Source organism: Berkeleyomyces rouxiae (genome assembly GCF_048999995.1).
Source record: "Berkeleyomyces rouxiae strain 22BRR77 chromosome Unknown BrBRR77_ptg000003l, whole genome shotgun sequence".
NCBI lineage: Eukaryota > Fungi > Ascomycota > Sordariomycetes > Microascales > Ceratocystidaceae > Berkeleyomyces > Berkeleyomyces rouxiae.
The window spans coordinates 1,879,212-1,899,400 of NW_027396493.1; the positions used below are offsets into that span (position 1 = coordinate 1,879,212).

At 50.2% G+C, this 20,189-nt stretch overlaps 8 protein-coding genes across 8 annotated transcripts; 5 read left to right on the top strand and 3 right to left on the bottom strand.

Annotated features, from left to right (window-relative positions):
- Positions 1-2,759: 2,759 nt before the first annotated feature.
- BROUX77_003704 (uncharacterized protein) lies at positions 2,760-3,312 on the top strand (the record flags this gene model as incomplete). The annotated part of the gene is made up of 3 exons (XM_073748385.1): positions 2,760-2,889; positions 3,039-3,221; positions 3,308-3,312. The coding sequence occupies 3 exons, from the start codon at positions 2,760-2,762 to the stop codon at positions 3,310-3,312; spliced, it is 318 nt and encodes a 105-aa protein (XP_073606129.1).
- A 1,619-nt stretch (positions 3,313-4,931) lies between these two features.
- Positions 4,932-5,576, top strand: BROUX77_003705 (uncharacterized protein; the record flags this gene model as incomplete). Its single annotated transcript, XM_073748386.1, has 3 exons — positions 4,932-5,087; positions 5,305-5,470; positions 5,551-5,576. 3 exons carry the CDS (start codon positions 4,932-4,934, stop codon positions 5,574-5,576), a joined length of 348 nt encoding a protein of 115 aa, XP_073606130.1.
- A 753-nt stretch (positions 5,577-6,329) lies between these two features.
- On the bottom strand, positions 6,330-7,604 carry BROUX77_003706 (uncharacterized protein; the record flags this gene model as incomplete). Its single annotated transcript, XM_073748387.1, has 2 exons — positions 6,330-6,656; positions 6,759-7,604. 2 exons carry the CDS (start codon positions 7,602-7,604, stop codon positions 6,330-6,332), a joined length of 1,173 nt encoding a protein of 390 aa, XP_073606131.1.
- Positions 7,605-8,095: 491 nt separating this feature from the next.
- On the top strand, positions 8,096-8,704 carry BROUX77_003707 (uncharacterized protein; the record flags this gene model as incomplete). The annotated part of the gene is made up of 2 exons (XM_073748388.1): positions 8,096-8,159; positions 8,235-8,704. The coding sequence occupies 2 exons, from the start codon at positions 8,096-8,098 to the stop codon at positions 8,702-8,704; spliced, it is 534 nt and encodes a 177-aa protein (XP_073606132.1).
- Positions 8,705-9,284: 580 nt separating this feature from the next.
- BROUX77_003708 (uncharacterized protein) lies at positions 9,285-10,662 on the bottom strand (the record flags this gene model as incomplete). Its single annotated transcript, XM_073748390.1, has 3 exons — positions 9,285-9,604; positions 9,663-10,442; positions 10,617-10,662. The coding sequence occupies 3 exons, from the start codon at positions 10,660-10,662 to the stop codon at positions 9,285-9,287; spliced, it is 1,146 nt and encodes a 381-aa protein (XP_073606133.1).
- A 4,941-nt stretch (positions 10,663-15,603) lies between these two features.
- Positions 15,604-16,499, top strand: BROUX77_003709 (uncharacterized protein; the record flags this gene model as incomplete). Its single annotated transcript, XM_073748391.1, has 2 exons — positions 15,604-15,726; positions 15,798-16,499. The coding sequence occupies 2 exons, from the start codon at positions 15,604-15,606 to the stop codon at positions 16,497-16,499; spliced, it is 825 nt and encodes a 274-aa protein (XP_073606134.1).
- Positions 16,500-17,484: 985 nt separating this feature from the next.
- Positions 17,485-18,250, bottom strand: BROUX77_003710 (uncharacterized protein; the record flags this gene model as incomplete). Its single annotated transcript, XM_073748392.1, has 2 exons — positions 17,485-17,882; positions 17,986-18,250. The coding sequence occupies 2 exons, from the start codon at positions 18,248-18,250 to the stop codon at positions 17,485-17,487; spliced, it is 663 nt and encodes a 220-aa protein (XP_073606135.1).
- A 577-nt stretch (positions 18,251-18,827) lies between these two features.
- On the top strand, positions 18,828-19,888 carry BROUX77_003711 (uncharacterized protein; the record flags this gene model as incomplete). Its single annotated transcript, XM_073748393.1, has 3 exons — positions 18,828-18,911; positions 19,094-19,252; positions 19,526-19,888. The coding sequence occupies 3 exons, from the start codon at positions 18,828-18,830 to the stop codon at positions 19,886-19,888; spliced, it is 606 nt and encodes a 201-aa protein (XP_073606136.1).
- Between the last annotated feature and the right edge of the window lie 301 nt (positions 19,889-20,189).

A 20,189-nucleotide genomic window follows, 5' to 3' on the forward strand; every position in this document is an offset into this window, starting at 1 on the left:
AACATGCACTCTCTCTCTAGGCACTTGCGCCAGCTGCAAATAAACAACCCATGTCTAACATAATCACAGCTTGCTGACCGACAGACTCGCAGAGCCGTCGCACAAGCAAGTCCTGCCTCATGTGACTGATGAATGCTTCATTTACTTTCAGGCGTTTTATATAATAAATCAGTTTCTACACCAATTCTTTTTCTTCAGTCCTGATAGTGCCATGTGTTTCTGTACAATTTCTTGGTGTTGCACAACGTATGTCGTGCTGAGTTGGGCTCTTGCCATATTGATGACAACATGCAAGATAGCAAATGGCATGTGCTCTCTTGGTGCAAACCCAAACTCCAAACTTTTTAACTCTGTCACTACCCAGGTTAACCCTTATTTGTACAAGCTTCTCGAATTTCTAGAAGCTTTATCCCAATGCTTTGGCATCTGGACGACACCTCATAAGCAATAAACTCATAGTCGGAACCAAGACGATATTGACTGGAACACTAACCCGAGCCGTCTATCTTCCACGTCTTTAGCTATCGGTTTCTTCTCCCTGCGGACCTGCAGCTCTGTTATTCTATCTTCTGTTATACTATAATAGCCGCTTCCCAGTCCATCTTGCATCGCATGAATTGCATAGCTGTATAGCATATGTTCACCTACATAAATCCCTCCAAGAGCCCCGCTTCGCTGCTTGTTTGCAGGGCTGGAAACTAGGAGCAGAATCAAGAGCGAGAAATCAAAAAAAAAAAAAAAAGGCGCCAGAACTCGTCATGCAAGACCCTGTTCGTCTCGGCAATATGCGCTCTGCGAGGGGCCTGTATCCAAGTTTTACCTGTATTTTCTTTTTCCCGGACAGAGACTTTTGACAAGAAGAGGGCCATGCAGGAAACGCATCACATCTCGTCTCATCACGCTCGGCGTGTCGCTGGCTGCGGCACACACACACACGCCCCGAACGATATACATAGCCGGCCTGGCGGACCCGTGACTCGCGACCCGTGGCCGTGTCCCATGACCCGCAGCCAGTCTGTGTAGAGTCTTCTGGAATGCACGCCTTTTGCGTTCGACCGCTCTTTGGCCGTTGGATGCTTATGTAGGTGGGTGCAGCGTCGCTCTCTTTGCCATCCAAGCTTCTTGTCCACGGTACAGAAACGAGTGCCCCAAGCTTAGACCTGGAACCGGAATGCCCGAGTGTGCCAGGCAGCCTGGGCTGGACTTTGAGGGAGGCCTTTGGCTTTTGCTTTCGCTGCGCTGTACTGGACACGGTATCTATTCACCTGTACTATGTGCTACTACTCGTAGATATGCACTCAGCACAGGTCCGCTTGCACTTGTATTTGTACCTGTACTTGTACTTGTAGCTACTTGTATACTTGCATGCTTGTACTTGTACCTGCAAGCATACATACTTATGGAGCCGGTCCTTGAGAATGCCGTCCAAGCGCCTATCGTGACATCTGGCCCGTACTAGGAACGCGACCGTCCCCGCTCCCCAGCCCCATCCATTCGTTCGTCTATCCACGCTCTTTTTCTCGAATTGTTGAGACCCATTGTGCAAGGAAGGACAAAGCCCATTGTCTGCTTATTGTTCAGCCGTCTAGCCTAGCATCTGTCAGCCCAGGGCAAGTAGAGGCTAGCGGTCATCCGAGACTGCCTGATGAAACGCCGAGAGAAGGATAGATTTGTACCCTCTTGTCGGCCATAGGCCTCTTCGATCTTGACCGACCCGCGCTCAAGACATCACAGACCCTTATCATTGATCCCAGAATGTCTCCGCCCCGTCTTGGCCTTTTGTGCGTCCCATGAATGGTTATAACCATATGAACATGCACAAGTGACTATAGTTACATTTAAAAGTAACAGTACCGCCCAGCCAGCTAGTGCTTCCGCCGATTTGATAGATCTCCCCAAGCTATCCAATGTCTCTTGTCATTGGAAGACAAGAAGCCCCCGATGGGTTCACTATACACTCGGCCCTGCATGAAAGCGCACATTAGCAAAGACCATTTCTATGCCCCCACCACAGCTGTGCATTACATACGGCGCATTGGGGCAGGCAGCATCCATGATCCTGTAGCTCGGACTAGATTGTACATTGACTGGCCCTTTGTCCGGCAGATCTTGGCGTGCCACTGCTGCTATTCGATACAGAATGTACATATGTACACACATACACATAGAGAGGCTTTTACCTATGATGTTTGTAATGGCCCCCGTTAGCCATTGCTCGTCATCGTCCACTACCATGAGCACATACCTCTAGAGGCAAGGTAACTTTACAAAAGGAAACCAGAGATGAACAAACAAAGAAGAAACTGAACAGAAAAAAAGATTTCACGGACACCACAGAAGGGGGGGGGGGTCTGGATATCGGCGTATGGATCCTGGGGTACGAGTATGCTTGTACATACTACTTGCAGTCGCTTGCTGCCAATCTGAGAGAGCACAACCGGAAAGGGAGCTCTGGCTGTGCCGGGCTCTATCCTAGAGCCATGTCTACTCTTTGGCCGTCTAGAATCTTCTCCGCGAATCGCATGAGGGCCAGCATAAGCGTGTTTATGCCTAAAGCTCCATAGAGATAGCACCATTGACGACGGCTTGGCTCGGCGGGGCCTTTCGCTTCTCTATAAAAGGTCGCTTGCTTTCCTCTCGGCCGTCTTGTTCTTCTTTCTTCATCAACAACCAACATCTAACAACCAAGCACCAATCTAACCCACTCTCGATATTCTTTTTCTCTCCCTTCTCTTTCTCTCTATACACCAGCCATCATCATGTCTTTTCACCTTTCTGCCGAGGATATCCACATGGACGGTTCCGTCCTCAAGGCCAGACTCCAGAACAGTGAGGGTGATTGGGTTGACACTGAGATCGACCTGAACCAGCACCTGGGCAACGTTGACGGTACGTATAGTGCAAACTCCAGGCCATTCAAGAGCGCATACAAGACTCCATAGAGTTGCATTCTTGAGATACTGTAGCTCTTATAATACCTTCTCCTGCTCCGCTCTCCGTTCCCGGGCCAGAGTGCTAACCAATTCCACCATCCACAGGCCACTTTGAGTGGGACGGCGAGAACTTCAGCGGCACCGCCGAGAACATCCATTTCTCCATTGAGGGAGGCGGCGAGGTCCCCGTTCTCCGCGCCACCCTCTTCAACTGCGAGGGCCAGCCCACCGATGCTGATGTCAACCTGTCCGAGCGCATCACCAACGACAACGGCCACTTCAAGTTCGGTAAGTGTTGACATCCCATATCCGCTTTTCCTCTACTGCCGATACATTCGAGTTTGTAGACTAACACGTTCCCCTGTGTGTAACAGAGTAAAAGAGTGACTTGAACGTCATGTTTTAGACTTATGCTTTTGTTATGATATTTAAACGTCGCCCATGTTCTCAGGATTATCTGCTCATAAATAAACAATACCATTCTACCGATCCCAAGTTGTGCGACACAATGTGCAATAGTGACATCACGTCATAGTGCGCATAGATGCGAGTACAAACCACAACAACCCCTCTGCCATTCGTCACGTGAACACCATTGTATCTGTCTCACATGAGAAAGACACTCATAACTCGCAGCCTTTTTGATTGAGGGGAAATGGTTGATGTAGTACTAGAGGATGGAGACGTGAAGAATCATTCAGTGGGGTGTACTACCATTGTGATTACCATTACTCACTTTCACGGGCCAGCAGCCGAGCCGGCAGTAGTAGCCCAGAGCTTAGCAAAAGAACAAAGTCCTGTAGTGACAACTAATATATGTCTATTTCACTGATGTAAATAGGCAAAAGAGAAAAGAAGACGCTATATGTGTGTGTGTCCGCCCGGAGCGAAGAATGAACCTCCAACGTCTTGTTGTAGTGCTGCTTCAATGTTGAGCAAATAGCCATGTCCTCATCTTCGTATAGTAGAGAAGTTGTCTATATCAGCACGGGCAAGACCATCAATGAAATACAACTTGCTCGTATTCCATCTGTCAACTCAGAGTTATTGCTATGTAGAGTTCTGGAGACTTTGAACAGCCATTTCGAAGCAAGGGCCGTCCCAGCCCACGAATACAGAAGTGGTAGTTGATCCTTTTCTTTCGGGAGCATACTGCTTACGCAAGGAAGAAATGGGAAATACCACACTGCCATGATAGGAGTGATCTGCAGGAACTTGTATGCGGCTTGCATGTATCAAAGTATACATGTACTTGGCAGAGACATGGGCAGTCGGGTTTTCTTGCGGCCGTCGTCGATGCAAGAAACCAAAACTAGGAAAGACGTGCTGTATGTGCTGAGCTGTAACAGGGGCCCATGCCATTGCCATTGTTGTTGCCGTAGTCTCTCTTCATCAATCAATCGTGAAGAAGACGTCATTGACGACGACTTGGTTTGAGCTGGTAATGTACCTTGCTTCCTCGCCCAAATGTAGCCCGTCTTCCTAGCCTGGAAGGGCTGGGGCTTTTCAATCTTGGTCTATCTATTTGCCCTACCACTAGGATGTTGAAGGATACACTAACAACTTCAACTTTGTGTAACAGGTGATAGTGTGACTGAAGTTTATTCTGCAACTCGTGTACCCTTGGTATTGGATCTCCCATTGCCGAATTAACTGCTTGATAAACTAGTAGTGTCGCTGATTTTGAACGTAAAGTACTGAGGAAAGATGCCCCAGGCAGTATGTGGCTTTCAACTAGAAGAACCCAGCCAAGTCTCCTCTCCCCAAGGGACTCGGCAGTCGCTCCTCTCCTCGTCCACAGATCCAGATATGCCCCCACCGATTATCGTCAAGAACCTGCATCGCCCTATGACCATCACCAAAGACCGATACAGGCGCGTCGCCAAAACAGAAGCCACGACGCAAAACAGAAGCCAACGAGAGAGTAAAGACATGGCCGCACTGCGGCGGTGGGAGGGATCCTCACATGCATATAGTACATGAGACTTTCTAAAGATCATGAATGGTCGCTTGCTCATGCAGCAGGCTGAAGACAGAAAGGAAATGCAGCTTCATCTGAACTGCAGTTACAACCTCTGTTGGCTAACGGCAAACCTTGTTGTTCGTGATCTTCACAACACCATTGAGAGCAAGTATCAACGAAAACAAACGCCGGTAACGGGAGTCTGGCCTTTCAAGACCCCCAAACTTTTCTATAAAGGTTGCTCGTTTCCCTCTTGTTTGTTTCGTTTTCCCCTCTTTATCACCAACTAGCACTCGAGTACCAATCCATTTCACTTCAACATCTCATTTTCTCTATCGCCTAGAGTCCAAGTAGAAGCCATGTCATCGTGCTAACCGGACCCCCGCTTCCTGGAAAGGTTCCTTCAAGTGGGATGGCGAGAACTTTAGCCAGTCTACCAAGGACGTCCGTCTTGCCATAGATAGCCAGGTGCCCATCCTGCACGCAACTCTCCGCAACTGCAAGGGCGAGTTCACCAACACCCAAATCAACCTGGCGGAGCGTATCAACAACAATGACGGCCAGTTCCACGTCTGTAAGTTTGCAGATAATGTCTTCTTTCTCCCGTGTGTAATAAAGAGCCTATACTAACCGGCCTGTCTTTGCCTGATGCAGTCAAGGCTAAGCCGCTCAGGAAGTAGGGGGTGGTGGCTATTAATTGAGTTCATGATCCTTTCATGTAGCCCATTCCCCTCCCATAAGCGCACAATACCTGTAGATATTGTCGGTTTCAATCTCATTCGTAGAGTACTTAGGTAGTAGTAGCACGTGTTGTAACATAGAAGATACTAGTTAGCGCGTATCAAGCCCATCAAAAGCGCAATTGTTCTATAGTGATAATCTAGATTAACCAATACATAATGTCTAGAAGGGATACATGCGAGGAGGAAGCCGATAACCTCGATGGAGGTGGGGACGATTTACTCTTTTACTTGACTCCTCATGTTATCGCAAGGACTCTAATCATGCAAGAAGGGAAAAGTAGAATGTATTCTGCCATTGTTAGGTTGTAACTACAACCTATATATGATCCCCTGCCGTCTTTTATCTTCAACCATGAGCCCCATTAGTTATAGAACCTCTGTATGTACCCCTGTCAAGACCGCATCTACATATTACCGCCTTTCGTTACAAAGTCCAGGCTTCTACCTATCTTGCCTTGCACTCCAGTTTCAACAAGCGGCTTCATATGGGAAAAAATACACGAGTAATATACAAAGCTATGGGCACAGCCACTTCTGCGTCAACATCCCGCCCCCTCCCATCTCCATCTCCCTCTTCATCTTCTATTGATACGCGTACAAAATGCATGTAGACTACAGCAGTGACATGCCCTCCTCTCCCTCTACGTCCCTAAGCCAGAACAAAGCCATAGCAACGCGGTGAGCCACTGCTCAAGCCTTGATATTGAGCCACTTGCGCTCCGCAAAGTCGCCCAGATCCTCATGGCCAACCACAGGCAGCTTGCGCTTGCGCAGCTCCTCCTCAATCTTCTTCCAGCTGCCGTCCATGATGCGACGGTCAATGGGCGTGATGCGGCGGCTAAACACCTTGACGTTGGGCAGCGATGCTAGCTTCTCCGACGTGCGGATCTGTTCGTTGACCGTCTTGGGCTTGGGCCGCGTGATAAGGTACTTTAGCAGCTGGCCGGTCGTGTGCGACAGGTGCAGTCTGGCGTCTGAGACAAGGTGACCGGTAAGCTGGTATATGCGCTTGTTGATCTATACATGGCATTGGAATTAGCGAAACTATATCAGGCAGCAAGTGAATTTAGAGGGGAGAGGGGGGGGGGCAAACGCAAAAAGGCTACAACGTAGACTTACTGCAAACTTGAGTGACGCGTCTTCCAGAGAGACGGTCTGCCATGTTGAGTCAAAGGACTGGGCCATCTGTGCCGCCTCCTCCTGCGAGAAGTTTTCCTCCTCGGCCGTGACAGCATCCTTGCTGTTCAGTGCCGCAAACACGTCGGAAATCTCGCCCGTAAGAGCAACAGCCCCATCCTCGCGAGCCTCAATTGTAATCTGACTCGCCTTGCGGGCCGTCTCCTTGCTCACGCGCGCCCAGCTCTTGGCCAGGCCGCCCAGCTCACCCTTGGCTCTGTAAACCAACGCCTCGACAACAGCCTGGCGCACAAGCACCGTCATCAGCTCGTCCGAGACCTGGCTCCGCGGCGCCGCAAACACCGCCACGTGGTTCTCGGGCCCCCAATGGCCCTCCTGGTCCCACCACGTCTCCAGGTCGCCGACGGACTGCAGGGCGCTGGCGTCCTCGGCCGGCACATAGGCCATCTGCTCGGCCTCGGCCAGCGTCGGCGTCACCGAGTACTCGGCCGGCACGGGCAGCTGCGACTCGGCCAGAGCGTCCAGCCCGTCGCCCGCGCTGCTGCCGTACTGCTGCTCCAGCTGTTCCGCCTGCATCAGCGCCTCGGCTCGCTCGCGCTCTCGCGCGTCCAGCAGCTCGCGCCGCTTCGCTTCTTCCTCTGCCTTGGCTTCTGCGCCGGCAGAGCCTGCCCCGAAAAGCGCCTGCAGCTTCGGACTGGGCTGCACCTGCCGGGCCGGCGTCGTCGACATGTTGCGAAGCATGGTTATGGGTCCAGTTGTGGGGACGCCGGTTCTGGGGCTGAGGCGCAGGGCCCGCGGTAATCTTCGGATGGCATTGGGGAGAGACATTTTTCGTATGTATGCGTGAGGGAGGAGGGGGTTTTAGTATCGTCTGCTGTGTGTTGATGCACGAAGGCGTGTGAACGTGCCAGAGCTTTCAATCCGAGCAAAGACAGTGTGGCCGTTATTTTGGCGGTGGGAAACTAGCTTCTGCTTGTCTTTTTTTTCGTCGTCCTGCAAATTGGCCTTTCGAATCAAGCGGAGGGACCGTCGTCAAGAGTTGTCGTCGTCGGCTTGCAGGGCCGGGGATCAATTGGGTCGTCCCCAAAGTGAACTTTTTTGCAGCGGTTGGACTCCCCTGTCCATGGCGCCACACGTTGCTGGTTCACAAGTGTGGCGCTCCGCCAGAATGCCTTTTGCCGCCACACCCATTTTCGAGCGCATTGTCTCGGATCGTCATGGACCAGGCTTCAATTGCATCACTTGCCCTACTCGCTTATTTGCATCTCTACACTGCTTTTCCTCTCCGCCGAGTCGACACCCGACCTACCTAGGCCGCCATGGCGAGAACACATATGCTTATCCTCCTGCTGGGACTCCTTGTATCATTAGTCACAGCCCAGGGTACGCCCCTTTATCCACCAGCTCCCACCCCCAAACCCGCCGTCGACTAACCACCACGCGCCTTGCCCAATCCAGCGCCGGTATTCTGCAAATGCACCTGCTTCAAGAACAGCACCATCGTACCACTCGACGAAATCACCGCCAGCTCGGACCTCGAGGCCCGCTCCGGCATCTACAAGCCGCCGTTCGGCTTCGACTTTGTCGACCTGGACGCTGCGGACGGCGCGCACGCCGCAGGCGCTCCCATACAGCGCCGCGTGCCTCCGCCCTCGTGCACGCGCTGCACCAAGGCCTTTTGCCTCAACCAGGGCATCGATTTCTGTAAAAAGGCCAAGGAGGATGACGTGCAGACCATGTGCTTCCAGCGCGACAGTGCAAAGGATAAGACCATCATCTGGGGCTTCATTCTCGGCACCTCGGGCCTGTTGGGCTGGGCTGCATACAGAAAGTACAGAGAGTTTCATCTGAGAGCTCTTGGCGATGTGATGCCGTCTCGCGCAGACTACTCAAGAATAGGCAGGCCATCGGGGGGTCGGCCGTTATAAATATCTACTGTTTCTTTTTGGTAATTCAAATCTGCTCTGTTTCGTCTAACTACCTCACGTTATAGTCCTTTGTTATCGCATGTACAAGTGAATCGTCATCTCGTGGAAGACTTCCACAACTAACGTGAGACCCAAGCCAACATATACGACAAGCATCGCATCATCAGACCATATCCAAAAGCCCCCAGGGCCAGGTATGTCCAACGGCAGCATCTAATCCCACTAATTGCTACAGTTCGTAGAACACTTCGCCTCTATTTATACACAAATACAGGAATCAAAGGAGTCAAGTTGTCTTTCCAAATTTTCGCTTCTATTCAAATATTCCCAAGAGATCAAAGTCCTTAACGCCATCCCGATTGCAAGAAGAACAAGAAACAGGTATCAGCTATCCTATATACTACATGGCCGCCCAATCCCTTATGGGCTCTTTTTTTTTTCTTCAAGCGCCCAAGAGGGATTCAATCCGGGTATAGGGCTGAGCACGGCACAGTGGATCAAACCCTCGTTGCGAGGGTCGGTGTAGCCGTAGCAACTGGAGAAGTGATATCGCATGAAAGCCCACTGGCTCAGAAGAAATCTAGTCCTCCTCCAGAGTGCTGACCTGGCTCTTGGCATTGTCCTGGGCTTCGCCCTTTGCCTTGACAATAGAGCGGCGGACGCGGACGGATTCGGCAAGCTCTTCCAAGACAGTAATGGTGCTCTCCCAGTTGATGCAAGCATCGGTGATGGAAACACCCTTCTTCAGGGCAGAGGGGCCCTCAGCGGGAACCTTCTGGTTGCCCTCGTTGATGTTGGACTCAATCATGACACCAATGATAGAGGTCTCACCCTCACGCAGCTGCTCACCGATAACCTTGGCGACCTTGGGCTGGTTGCGGTGGTCCTTGTTGGAGTTGCCTGGTTATATGGTTAGTAAAACATGTATATGCATGATTAGAAGTAGCTAAAATCTTACCATGCGAGCAGTCAATCATGATGGCCTGCTTCTGACCCTTCTTGGTCAGGATCTCCTTGGCAGCCTGGACGTTCTCCTTGTCAAAGTTGGGACCCTTAGTACCACCACGGAGGATAACGAAACCGTGCTCGTTGCCTTTGGTGCGGGTGATGGCAGCCAAGCCCTGCTTAGTGACACCCATGAAGTGGTGGCGAGCAGCAGCCGCACCAATGGCATCAATGGCGACGCCCAGGTTTCCGTCGGTGCCGTTCTTGAAGCCAACGGGGAACGAAAGACCGGAGGCCAACTCTCGGTGGAGCTGCGACTCGGTGGTACGGGCGCCAATGGCGCCAACAGAGATGAAGTCGGCCAGGAACTGGGGAGAGATGGTGTCTAGCATCTCGCTAGCAATAGGCATGCCAGCAGAAGTCAGATCGCTGAAGAGCTGGCGCGAGACACGCAGGCCCTTGTTAATCTGGAAGGAAGAGTCGATATCGGGATCGTTGATCAGACCCTTCCAGCCAACAGTGGTACGGGGCTTTTCGAGGTAGGCGCGCATGATGACAGTCAGGTCGCCAGACAGCTTATCGGAAATCTCCTTCAGGCGCTGGCAGTATTCGAGAGCGGTAGCAGGGTCGTGGATAGAGCAGGGACCAATAACAACCAGCAGCTTGTCGCTACGGCCCATGATGATCTCGGAAGCGTCATGGCGACCCTTCAAGACGGTCTCAAGGGCCTTCTTGGTCATGGGCACCTCCTGCGCAAGCAGGGCGGGCTGGATGAGGGGGTCCTGGCCGAGGACTGCATTAATGTTAGCCAACACATGTCTCAATACAAAGCCATGAAGAACAGATAAGACTATCCGTCCAATGTAACATAACAGCATCGAGCGAATTCCATCATCCCATGGTAATGTGGCACGGGTGTTTTGATCGTGGGGTCAGGGAAGACGCAAAAGGAGTGGGCAGGACGAACCTCTGGTGTCATCGGCAGCAGTCTCTTGCTCGTAAACGCCGGGCATTTTGAATGAAAGTATGTGTGGTTGAATGGAATGGAAAATTGCTGTTGGGTATTGAAACGGGAGTCTTCGCTGAACTAGAGGTCGACTCAGGTTAAGAAAAAAAAAAGAAAATGACTAAAAGAAAAAAAATGTAAGGTAAACAATGTGGGATGGCGGGGCAACTTTTAGGATAAGATAGAGAGACACAAATAGTCGTAGCAAGCGATCCAAGCACCAGGCTTAGAGAATGGGAATGAATAGAGATGAGGGATGTTCTGATGATGAGGAAAAGAAGCAAAATCTGAGGAAATGATGAGGAGGGCAAGGACTCAAAATATAGTCTCAAGAAAAGGCAATAACCATGACAAGAACGAGCAATTCTCGTCTTCCGGTACCCAGACTCAGCGCTGCCAAAATTTACAACTACTACTGGTGTCTGTATGTACATTTGTACAAGAGGTTTGAGCAAAAGCGGAGCTAAGCCTAAAAAGAACATGCAGAACATTGCGGTGACTCAAAGTCGGAAGTGCGGTACGTACCTTTTTTTTTTCTCCCAGCCGTGACTGCTCTCGGTACACAAATGCTGTGTTCCACGTACCCGGTACCTCTGGGCGTCCCCAAATGCCCCCCAAAATGCGGTTTCTCGTGTGCGGGCTGCAGTACCGGTACTTTACTACCTACATTATGTTTGTAACCGCGCTATCACTGAAACGACCGCATCTCTCGTCCGTCTCGCGCTTCTTCTCTGCGCGCTCTCAACATGCTACACGTCAACGTAAAGAAGATGTCGCAGCATCTGATTTTGTAGCTAATCTCGGTGCCGATTGGACCATTCTTCTGCCTTGTTCTGGATATCAGTGTGAGCCAGAAGCCCAAGGCAAAACCCAAGGCAAAACGAAGCCCAGCCTCTTGTGCCTCAAGTTTTCACTGACCTAATAACGTTATAGCCGTGCACCCCAGTCTCCAGTCTGGGTTGTGTTGCAAATCCGATCAAGGCCATTTGCTTTGGTGGAGCAGGGCTAGGGCCCCAGTTCACATGCTTTTTTTCTGTTCTCACAGGGCGGCATCTGGGGTCGGTCTCCGGGTCTGTATTCCATGCAACTAACTATACGTAGTACTACAAGGACATACGATGTAGTTGATCATAGTTGACGAGTTAGCTAGTGTAAGCGTTGCATACAAGTATCGATCACTATATGTATATACAACCATTCGTCTTTGCACAGAACCATGTGCATACATACATACATATAGGTGCTTAGAGTCCGATGCCCGCCTTGTCCTAGCCCCAAGATAGCCCCCACTTGGCGATCATCATCGGTCTCGTTCCTCAAACCTTCTCTTCCTTCCGTGCAACCCATTGGACATTGCATCTATGACTCTTACATCTCACAACTGACCAGGGGTTGATGACCAACATGGCCAGCCCGAAAGGAGCAAGGACCTTCATCCCAAGATCCAGGATCCAAGTCCCAGTTCTAACCCCCAAGCCCCAAGTTCCGGCCGACTCCCGAGAAGGCTCTCTCGCGCGCGAGACACTCGCAGAAACCCACTTGGCATAAGCCAAGTGGCCACGTTCTCTCGCTTTGCCCCAGTTACATGCACGTGTGATTAATACGCCCACTCACAGAATAAAACACAGACACAGACACACGACGTAAAATCGCCAAAGCGACGTGCGCCAAGATCTGTATGTACACATGACAGGTTTCCCTCAAGGCTCAGCTTGATAAAAGTACAGCTCGACAACGCGTGGCATCGATATACCTGGACAAGTCCAATACAATCGGGCATAGCCTCTGCTCTGATCTCAACATTGGCACAGGATTTGTCTTTGGCCACCCTACCGTCCCTCTCCACCCTCTTCTCCCTCCCCATCCTGTCCCGCTCAGCGCAAGAGCCTCTGGCAACGCTACAAGTCAAAGCAACAATCCAACAGTTCGCCCTCCCGTCAGAGATGGGCAAACATGAGACAACCATTGGTCTGGGTTGTCGCAAGTTTTCGCCCTATCCAGTATGTTTTCCTCGACAATCAGATGTACGAGCATACACTAGTTAGTTGTGTAACTCTCCTTGGCACAACAACAACCCTCTTCTCTACGCAGATTCTCCAAGCCCTATCTCCCCAAGGGTTCTTCTAGACTATCAGTGTCGTCCTAGTCTACGTAATGTGCTCTTGAACATGTGTTAAAAATAGAATACAACCCTGCAACATGTCTGAGAACCAGACTTATCGTGGTTTCATCAAGGAGAGCGGTTCTTGAATATGAGACAAGGGCTATCAGTTGAGGCGAATGAAAATGGCAACATGAGCAGGAGCGAATGCTGTATTAGGTTTACGCTTATTTGCTGGCCGGGTAGAGAAGAGTCTGATGTGGAAAACTAGGGTCAGGGTCTGTGTCTTACATATAAACCCTATTTGGTCTTTTTAACCCTTTCGAGTGATGATGAGGCCACAGCTTCTCGGATCAAAGTGTCGTACTACCGGCAAAGCTTGGACATCCGGATCTTCTGGTCAACATACAGAAAGCTATGAATATAAACAAAGATAAACAAAGCAAGTTTGTACACATCCAGGCGCATTCGTTGCACTTCAAAGCTTCGAGTCCCTAGCAACAAGAAAGATTGCGGATTTCTGGTAGGGCATCTTGTAGTGCACGCTGCAGGGCCGCAATGAGTGGTCATCACGGCAGAGTGCGGCAGTCGGCCATGTGAAGTGTCCCTATGGTGGTGGCAATGACGAAATGGCAGCTAGACAGATAGGCTGGATGGATGTCTTTGGCCGTTCACGGGCGAAGTTGACAGTCGACTCTCAGCTCGGTTCGAAGGCTTACCACGTGCTCACACTTGATACCAAGGAAAAAGGGGAAAAGGAGAAAGGAGAGATAGTTTGTTACTCCCTGGCTAAACGGAGCGGGGTCGAGTCTACGAAAGACCAAATGCTGACCATACGTTGATTCTAGTTACATTGGTTAGTTAGTTATGCGCAAAGTAAACAAGTAGTAAACAAGTCCAAGTAAACAATCAAGCCAGACTGTTCTGCGACCGGCAGTAAAGCCGCCCCGTTCTGATCCCCCTCCCCATAGCCTGAGAACAGGAACAGGCCGGCAGCCTAGCAGCAAAACACCCACCGGAATGGGGGGTTTGTGGCAAAATAGTCATAGGTGATGTTCCATCAGATAGGCCTGAAACTTCTGATGTTCAAGACTTGCAGGCCACCAGGGCGAACGCGTGCGGTTCATGGCGGCCAGAGAAGACCATCTGCCTGGGTCTCCCTACTTGGTGGAACAAAGTGACAGGCGATCAAATATGAAGGTTGGCGATGAAACCGAGTTTTGGCAATTCCCAAACCACAGACGAGAAGCAGCATCTAGCGTGATCGTGAAGACAGCTAGAGAACACAGCGGAAGCCAGGTCCAAGCCCAAGTACAAGTATCGCAGGTTGGCCACCGGGCTCGGTTCTAGCCGAGTGCTATATTTTCCCACCCTGCTCCATATCTTTGGCCGTCCGCATTTATCTAGCCGTGCCGTCGCTTTGTTGTTCATGGCAAGGCTCATTTTTCATGCAAACCCTCACCTCACTCTCACCAGTACATACATACAATACAGATGCTTCTTTTTGCCTCATACCCAGCCAGTACTTGAAGACACTGCTAAGCTAGTCTTGGCCCTACGTCTGCTTTCCTCTCGTCTCTCTAGAGAAGTGCAAAAGAAACGTCTTTTACCCCTCGCATTCTAGCTCCAAGTCGTTGGTTCGTATTGGCGCACTAGATTGATTCCTGTCGCCGCGACTATCCAGTGCTTCAGCATCCAAGTATTGCTCCCTTTGGCTGGAAGTACCCGTTCTTGTCCGAGTCCTACAGCTCAGCCCTCCGCTGCAAAGCAAAGCTGCCCGCCACCCGCCGCCCGAACCTGGCCCTGATTCTCATAGTCTCAAGTGTCTGGGTCTCGAGAGTCTGCGGCTGTGCCTGTGCCCCAATAACGGACAAGGACAAGTTAACCCTGGTCTTGCCTGGAGCATCCATTCGTCACAAGCCCACGATTTCTGCCTTGGCGGACTTGCCCTCTTTTTTTTTCTTTTTTCTTCTTGCTATTTTTCTCTGTGCGAATTTTCAACCCTTGCTTTCTGAGGTTCTCAAAGTGGCTTCCAAAAGTGGGCTTGCTCTTGCTTGTATCTCGTCTCGTCGTTTCTTCTGCCATTGCCATTCTATTTTCTGCAGCTTCTTGGCTTGCATTGAGCGTCTTTCAGGTGACTGCCACTCTGGGTTTCCTCATCTCCCCGTCTCTCAGTACCGCAGTATACAAGCCTCCCACAAGTTTTCACTTGCATAGATATATGCAATTGCTTGTACACTACTTGTACTGTATACTTGTGTACTTGCATACGTAGGCTCCTGCCACTACATACATACACACATACCTGTGCTATCTTTTAGTCCATCCCATTCCCACATAAAGGCCCTCATTCCTACTTTTCGAGCCTCTTCCGACCTTCTCTCCTAACTCTCCCCCTCATGGGAATATCTTCTCACCAAAGTCCGATCAGAGACCCAGACATTTATTGAGTCTGCTGCATATTTCTTCGCATTATTGCTTAATTGCCCGCAGTGCTGCTCTGTTTCTGTCTCCTCCGGCCTTCTTTTACAGCCATTTGCCAGCCAGCCTCTTTTGCAGCCGTCTGTTTTTCAACCACCACATAATTGCGACTCTCTGTTGACCGACAAAAATTCACCAGTCCCAACCCCTTCTTAAAACTCGCTTTCTGTGAACCTGCTGCTGTACATATTTATCAGCCCTCTAATCCAAAGCCGACCTTTTCCCCATTCGCAAACACAATAATTCGGCTTGCAAGACTTGTTCAGTCGTGATCTTGTCATTACATAATTCCATCTATTCTTGCTTTAATCAACTCCACAATAATTAAAAACCACTACTACTTTCAACCCACCCATCATCATCATCATGAACACCACGCCTCTGATCCCCGGCCAGCGTCTGTTGGTCCGAAAGAGACCCCGCAATATTGACGACGACGCCTCGGACTTTGCTGCCGCTCCTCACACCGGTTTTGGTGAGCATAGAAGCGTAAGTAGGCGGTCTGAGCAGCTAAATCAAACTCTGCTTCTCATACAGCTAACACTCATTCTGCTCCATAGAAACGTCTCAACTGCCAACCCCTTGCCGAAACCACCTTTACCGGTGTAGCTGCCGTTCCAGACGGCTTTGACTTCGCCTCTGGTGCCAACGTTACCTTGGCACCCGAGCCTCTGTACTCAAATGTTGAGCAGCTCGCTCGTCAGGACCCCCAAAGCTCGTTTGCTAATCAGATTCCCACCCCGGTTGACACCAGTTTCCCGACCCAACATCGGTCATGGTCTGGTCCGGGTCCTGCCATCTCCTATTTGAACGGCTCCCGTCAGTTCTCTAACGAGCATGAAGCCATAGCCTACCACAATGTCGATGATACCACCAGCATTCCCAGAACCATCGAAACTGATCCGTCTTGGGCTAATGTACATTCCCACAACCTGGACCAGTCTGGTCTGCCATCACCTGAATTGAGCTTTGGTGGTGCTAGCCAAGAACAGGCCAACGTCGATATCGACATGGACTACGAGCAGAGCCCTGAGCGCGAATTCCCTCCTCAAATGCAGGTGCCAATTCTACAGGAGCCTTCTTCGCCCTCCCAGGATTCTAGCTCATCACCATCATGGAAGGGCCACAACCGCTCTCGCCACACAGTCAACTCGTGGACTTGGCAACCCGGTATGAAGCGAAGCTTCAGTATCGGCTACTGCTCGGACTGCGAAAAGTGCCAAATGAAGGTTCCTGGTCATTTCAACCACATTGTCATATAAGAAAACCAGGCTTTACAGCCCAAAACCCTTCACACCATATTCTCCTTTGGAGTTGCATCTCGCAAGTGTCAGACTCATTTTGATGAAATCTTACCAAGGCACACACCATTTACCCGGACAAGAATACTGTCATTAACGGCAAGTACACACACACACTACAATGTTCGTTTGAACATGTCATGTACCAACTTATTTCCTTTGTCTTTGCTTTTTTTTTGGCGTCAACGATACGATTTATTCATTGGGGGGACATTGCATAGTCCTAATGGACAGAACACTCATCACGGAACGGGGCTGTTTTTCTTCTTTTTTTGGCGTTCTATTTCATGTTTCATTTGTCTAATTTGGCGGCTCAACTTTGTTCTCTCATTGATATCTTTGGGAGTGTTGTTTTTTGTTTAGTCTGAATTTCTGTTGGCTTGTTTACTCTCGCCACGAGAGATCCCTTGTATAATGATAACCTATATACATTTTGACAACCTCATCTATTGCCACTTGATTTTTTGACTTTTGTTTGCCCACGGTGAAATAGGCATAAAAGAAAAGTGGCTGATCAATCGATGCCAGACAAATGATTTTCTCCAAAGCCATAAACTCGCGTGTGTACCGTACCATTGATGATTGGCTTTCCCCTGAAAAGCTCGAGCCACGAACAATGCACACACATATACAAGTACAAGGACACAAACCTTCATTCATTCCATTCACATGTAGGTGGCCGGGCCCGCTTTGCCTGGTGCGACATCAATGACAAGGCCTGAATGGAACCACAACAGCCAACAACAAAATCCTTAACAACAAATCATTCCATAAACGCCTTCTAATGCTAAGCCTATTCGGTATGATACATGGCCTCCAGATTGTTCAAGGAAGGCAGACTTTTTAAATGTTTTACAACCCAATGCACATGGCGTTCTTTGTTTGGGCGGAAGAGAGGAGCGGACTGTCTGCACCGTACCCATTCTCTAGTACTTGCGGGAATGACTTAGAAGAACCACCACTTCTTCGTCGGCTTGGCCGTTGCTGAAGCAGTCTGCTGGCTCTGAGCCTCCTTGTCAAACGCCGTTTTCGCAGCAACAGAGACAGACGACGCGCCCGTCTCCTCTTGCATCTTCTTGTCAACAGAGTCCCATATCGACGACTTGATGGGGTTGGCTGGAGGGTTGAGAAGAGGGGGCAGCTTGTTGTCTTGGGCTTCAGCCATAGCCGCCTCCACCATCTGTAGTTGTTCGGGCGTGGCCTTGCCACTGATGTATGCAACACGGGCAGCCTCCAAACTGTCGGAAGCCATCCTCTGTTGCGCCTCGAGGAATTCCATCTTTCTTTGCTTGTTGAACTTGATCATGTCGAAGGCAGCGTAGACGGTGAAAACAAAAGCGATAGCTACGTGGAGAGATACAGTCAGCGTGAACCTTATGATATTGGGGATCCAGCTCTAGAGAAACAAGACAGCCGAGTGCTGTTGGGAACTGGGGCTTATACTGACCAGTAAGACCAACCAGACCACGCTGGGTTACACGGTGCATGACGTCAAAGAACTTGCGACCCTTAAGGATCATCTGGTCCGTCGAACTGAGAGGCGCCTCACGCGCGGCGAGATGGGCCGCTCGCAACCGAGCTACTCTCTGCGCAGTGGTTTCACCAACAGGACCCCTTGCGGCGCCGTTTGGGGGCATAGCCTGAGCTTGAGGAGTCTGTGGCGTGAACCGGGTCGCAGTGCCGACGGTACGAGGACTAGTAGGAACCGACATTATTGCGCAGTATCAATGGAACAATTGATAAAACGGAGATGTGATTCGCCACAGGGAGTTTTTGTAGTGAGCACTGAGAAGAATAGCAATGTAGGTGGTAGGTGGTACCCGGAAGAAGAAGACTGCAGCAGAGGTACAGAATATCAGATGACACGGCTGAAATATATTAGATTGAAGTAGAAAGACGGGTCTGCTAGGTCAAGCTATACGGAGGCCGGCTACCACTGTCATGTTATGACATTAACTCCGCTGAAGTTTTCGACCCTCCGAAGTGCCAGCCCCACTTCCACGCTCATCTTATCGATAATCATCCCCATTGGCTACTGATAACATGTCTAGTTGAGCTAGAAAACTGCTTCACGTGATGTAAACTTGCTGAGTAATCTGCCGGGCGGTGAAGAGGCAGCCCCATCCACACAACTGAGCGCACAACCCCAAAAAATATCGGTACGTACCTTTTTTTTTTCCAAGCATCTAGGGCTAATGCACCACGTCTAGAAATCTCAGCTAGTCGCTGACCCTCACCTTACAACTCCATACATTTCGAGATCAACCATACACTGGTCGGGCAGACAAAATGGCGATCAAGCACAACCAGAAGATTATCAGCAACCACTTCCGCAAGGATTGGCAGCGTCGTGTGCGGGTGCACTTTGACCAGGTGAGAAGAACCGCTGTCACTCCATCGTCAACATTTTTGCAGCACAGGGAAAAAAATCGGAAACCCAAACGACGACCGAGATTCAAAGACTTGATGAATTTTTCTCCCTGTGCGAAATGGAGACGACTTGCCATATTGCCATGGTTATGCTAACTAATACTCTTTTTTTGCAAACTCGATAGGCCGGCAAGAAGGCTTCTCGCCGTGTTGCTCGTCAGACCAAGGCCGCCGCCGTCGCTCCCCGCCCTCTGGGTCTCCTGCGCCCCGTCGTCCGTTGCCCTACCATCAAGTACAACCGCCGTCTGCGCGCTGGTCGTGGCTTCTCCCTCTCTGAGCTGAAGGTAAACATTTCTTGCCAAGCCGAACTCGCACCATAAACTCCACCAATGCGACAAAACCGACGACTTTCGAATGTTTTACTTTTCAGCAACATGTAGTCAGTCTCTTCAAACCAGTCTCATGTAGAGAGCTATTCATGCGGCTATTGCACATTTGTGCAAAAATTCGACATTCGGTTTCAACCTTGCCAACTTATCGACTTGGTGGAGAATATGAAGCGACATACGGCACAACTCGTATACACAAGAATTTGCCATTAACTCTTCATTTTCTAGGCTGTCGGTCTGTCCGCTCGCTACGCCCGCACCATCGGTATCTCTGTCGACCCCCGCCGCCAGAACCTGTCTGAGGAGAGCATCGCCAAGAACATTGAGATCCTCCAGGACTACAAGAAGCGCCTGATTGTTCTGCCCAACTCCGAGGTTGACATCACCAAGGTTGACATCAAGGCCAAGAACACCCACAGCACTCCCCTGATCGACGCCACCGTCAAGGAGATCAAGACCTCCGAGATGCCCGCACCCATTGAGGGTGGTGCTTACCGCAAGCTGCGTCTGGCCCGGAGCGAGGCCAGACTTCTCGGCAAGCGTGAGAAGCGGGCAAGAGACAAGGCTGAGGCCGAGGCTGCTAAGAAATAAAAAAATCTCGTCTTTTGAATGCTCTTTGCATGCATTGGCGGGTACATTGGTCAAGCGATTTCTGCTAGTTTGTAAGGGACAGGGAAACAGCAATAAAGAACGGTTTTGCATCCTCCAAGACAACAGCAGCAATCATGAAGATGAATCAAAAAAACTGGTTAACGCATGGCTTTTTAACGGGATTGGCTTCCTATGGGTTCCTACTACTATGGCGTATTGTCTTATGATTTTTGTCCTGATTGGCATTCATATAACGATGTCAAAATATTGGTTTACATGAAAAAGCTTGTTCCGGTGTTTT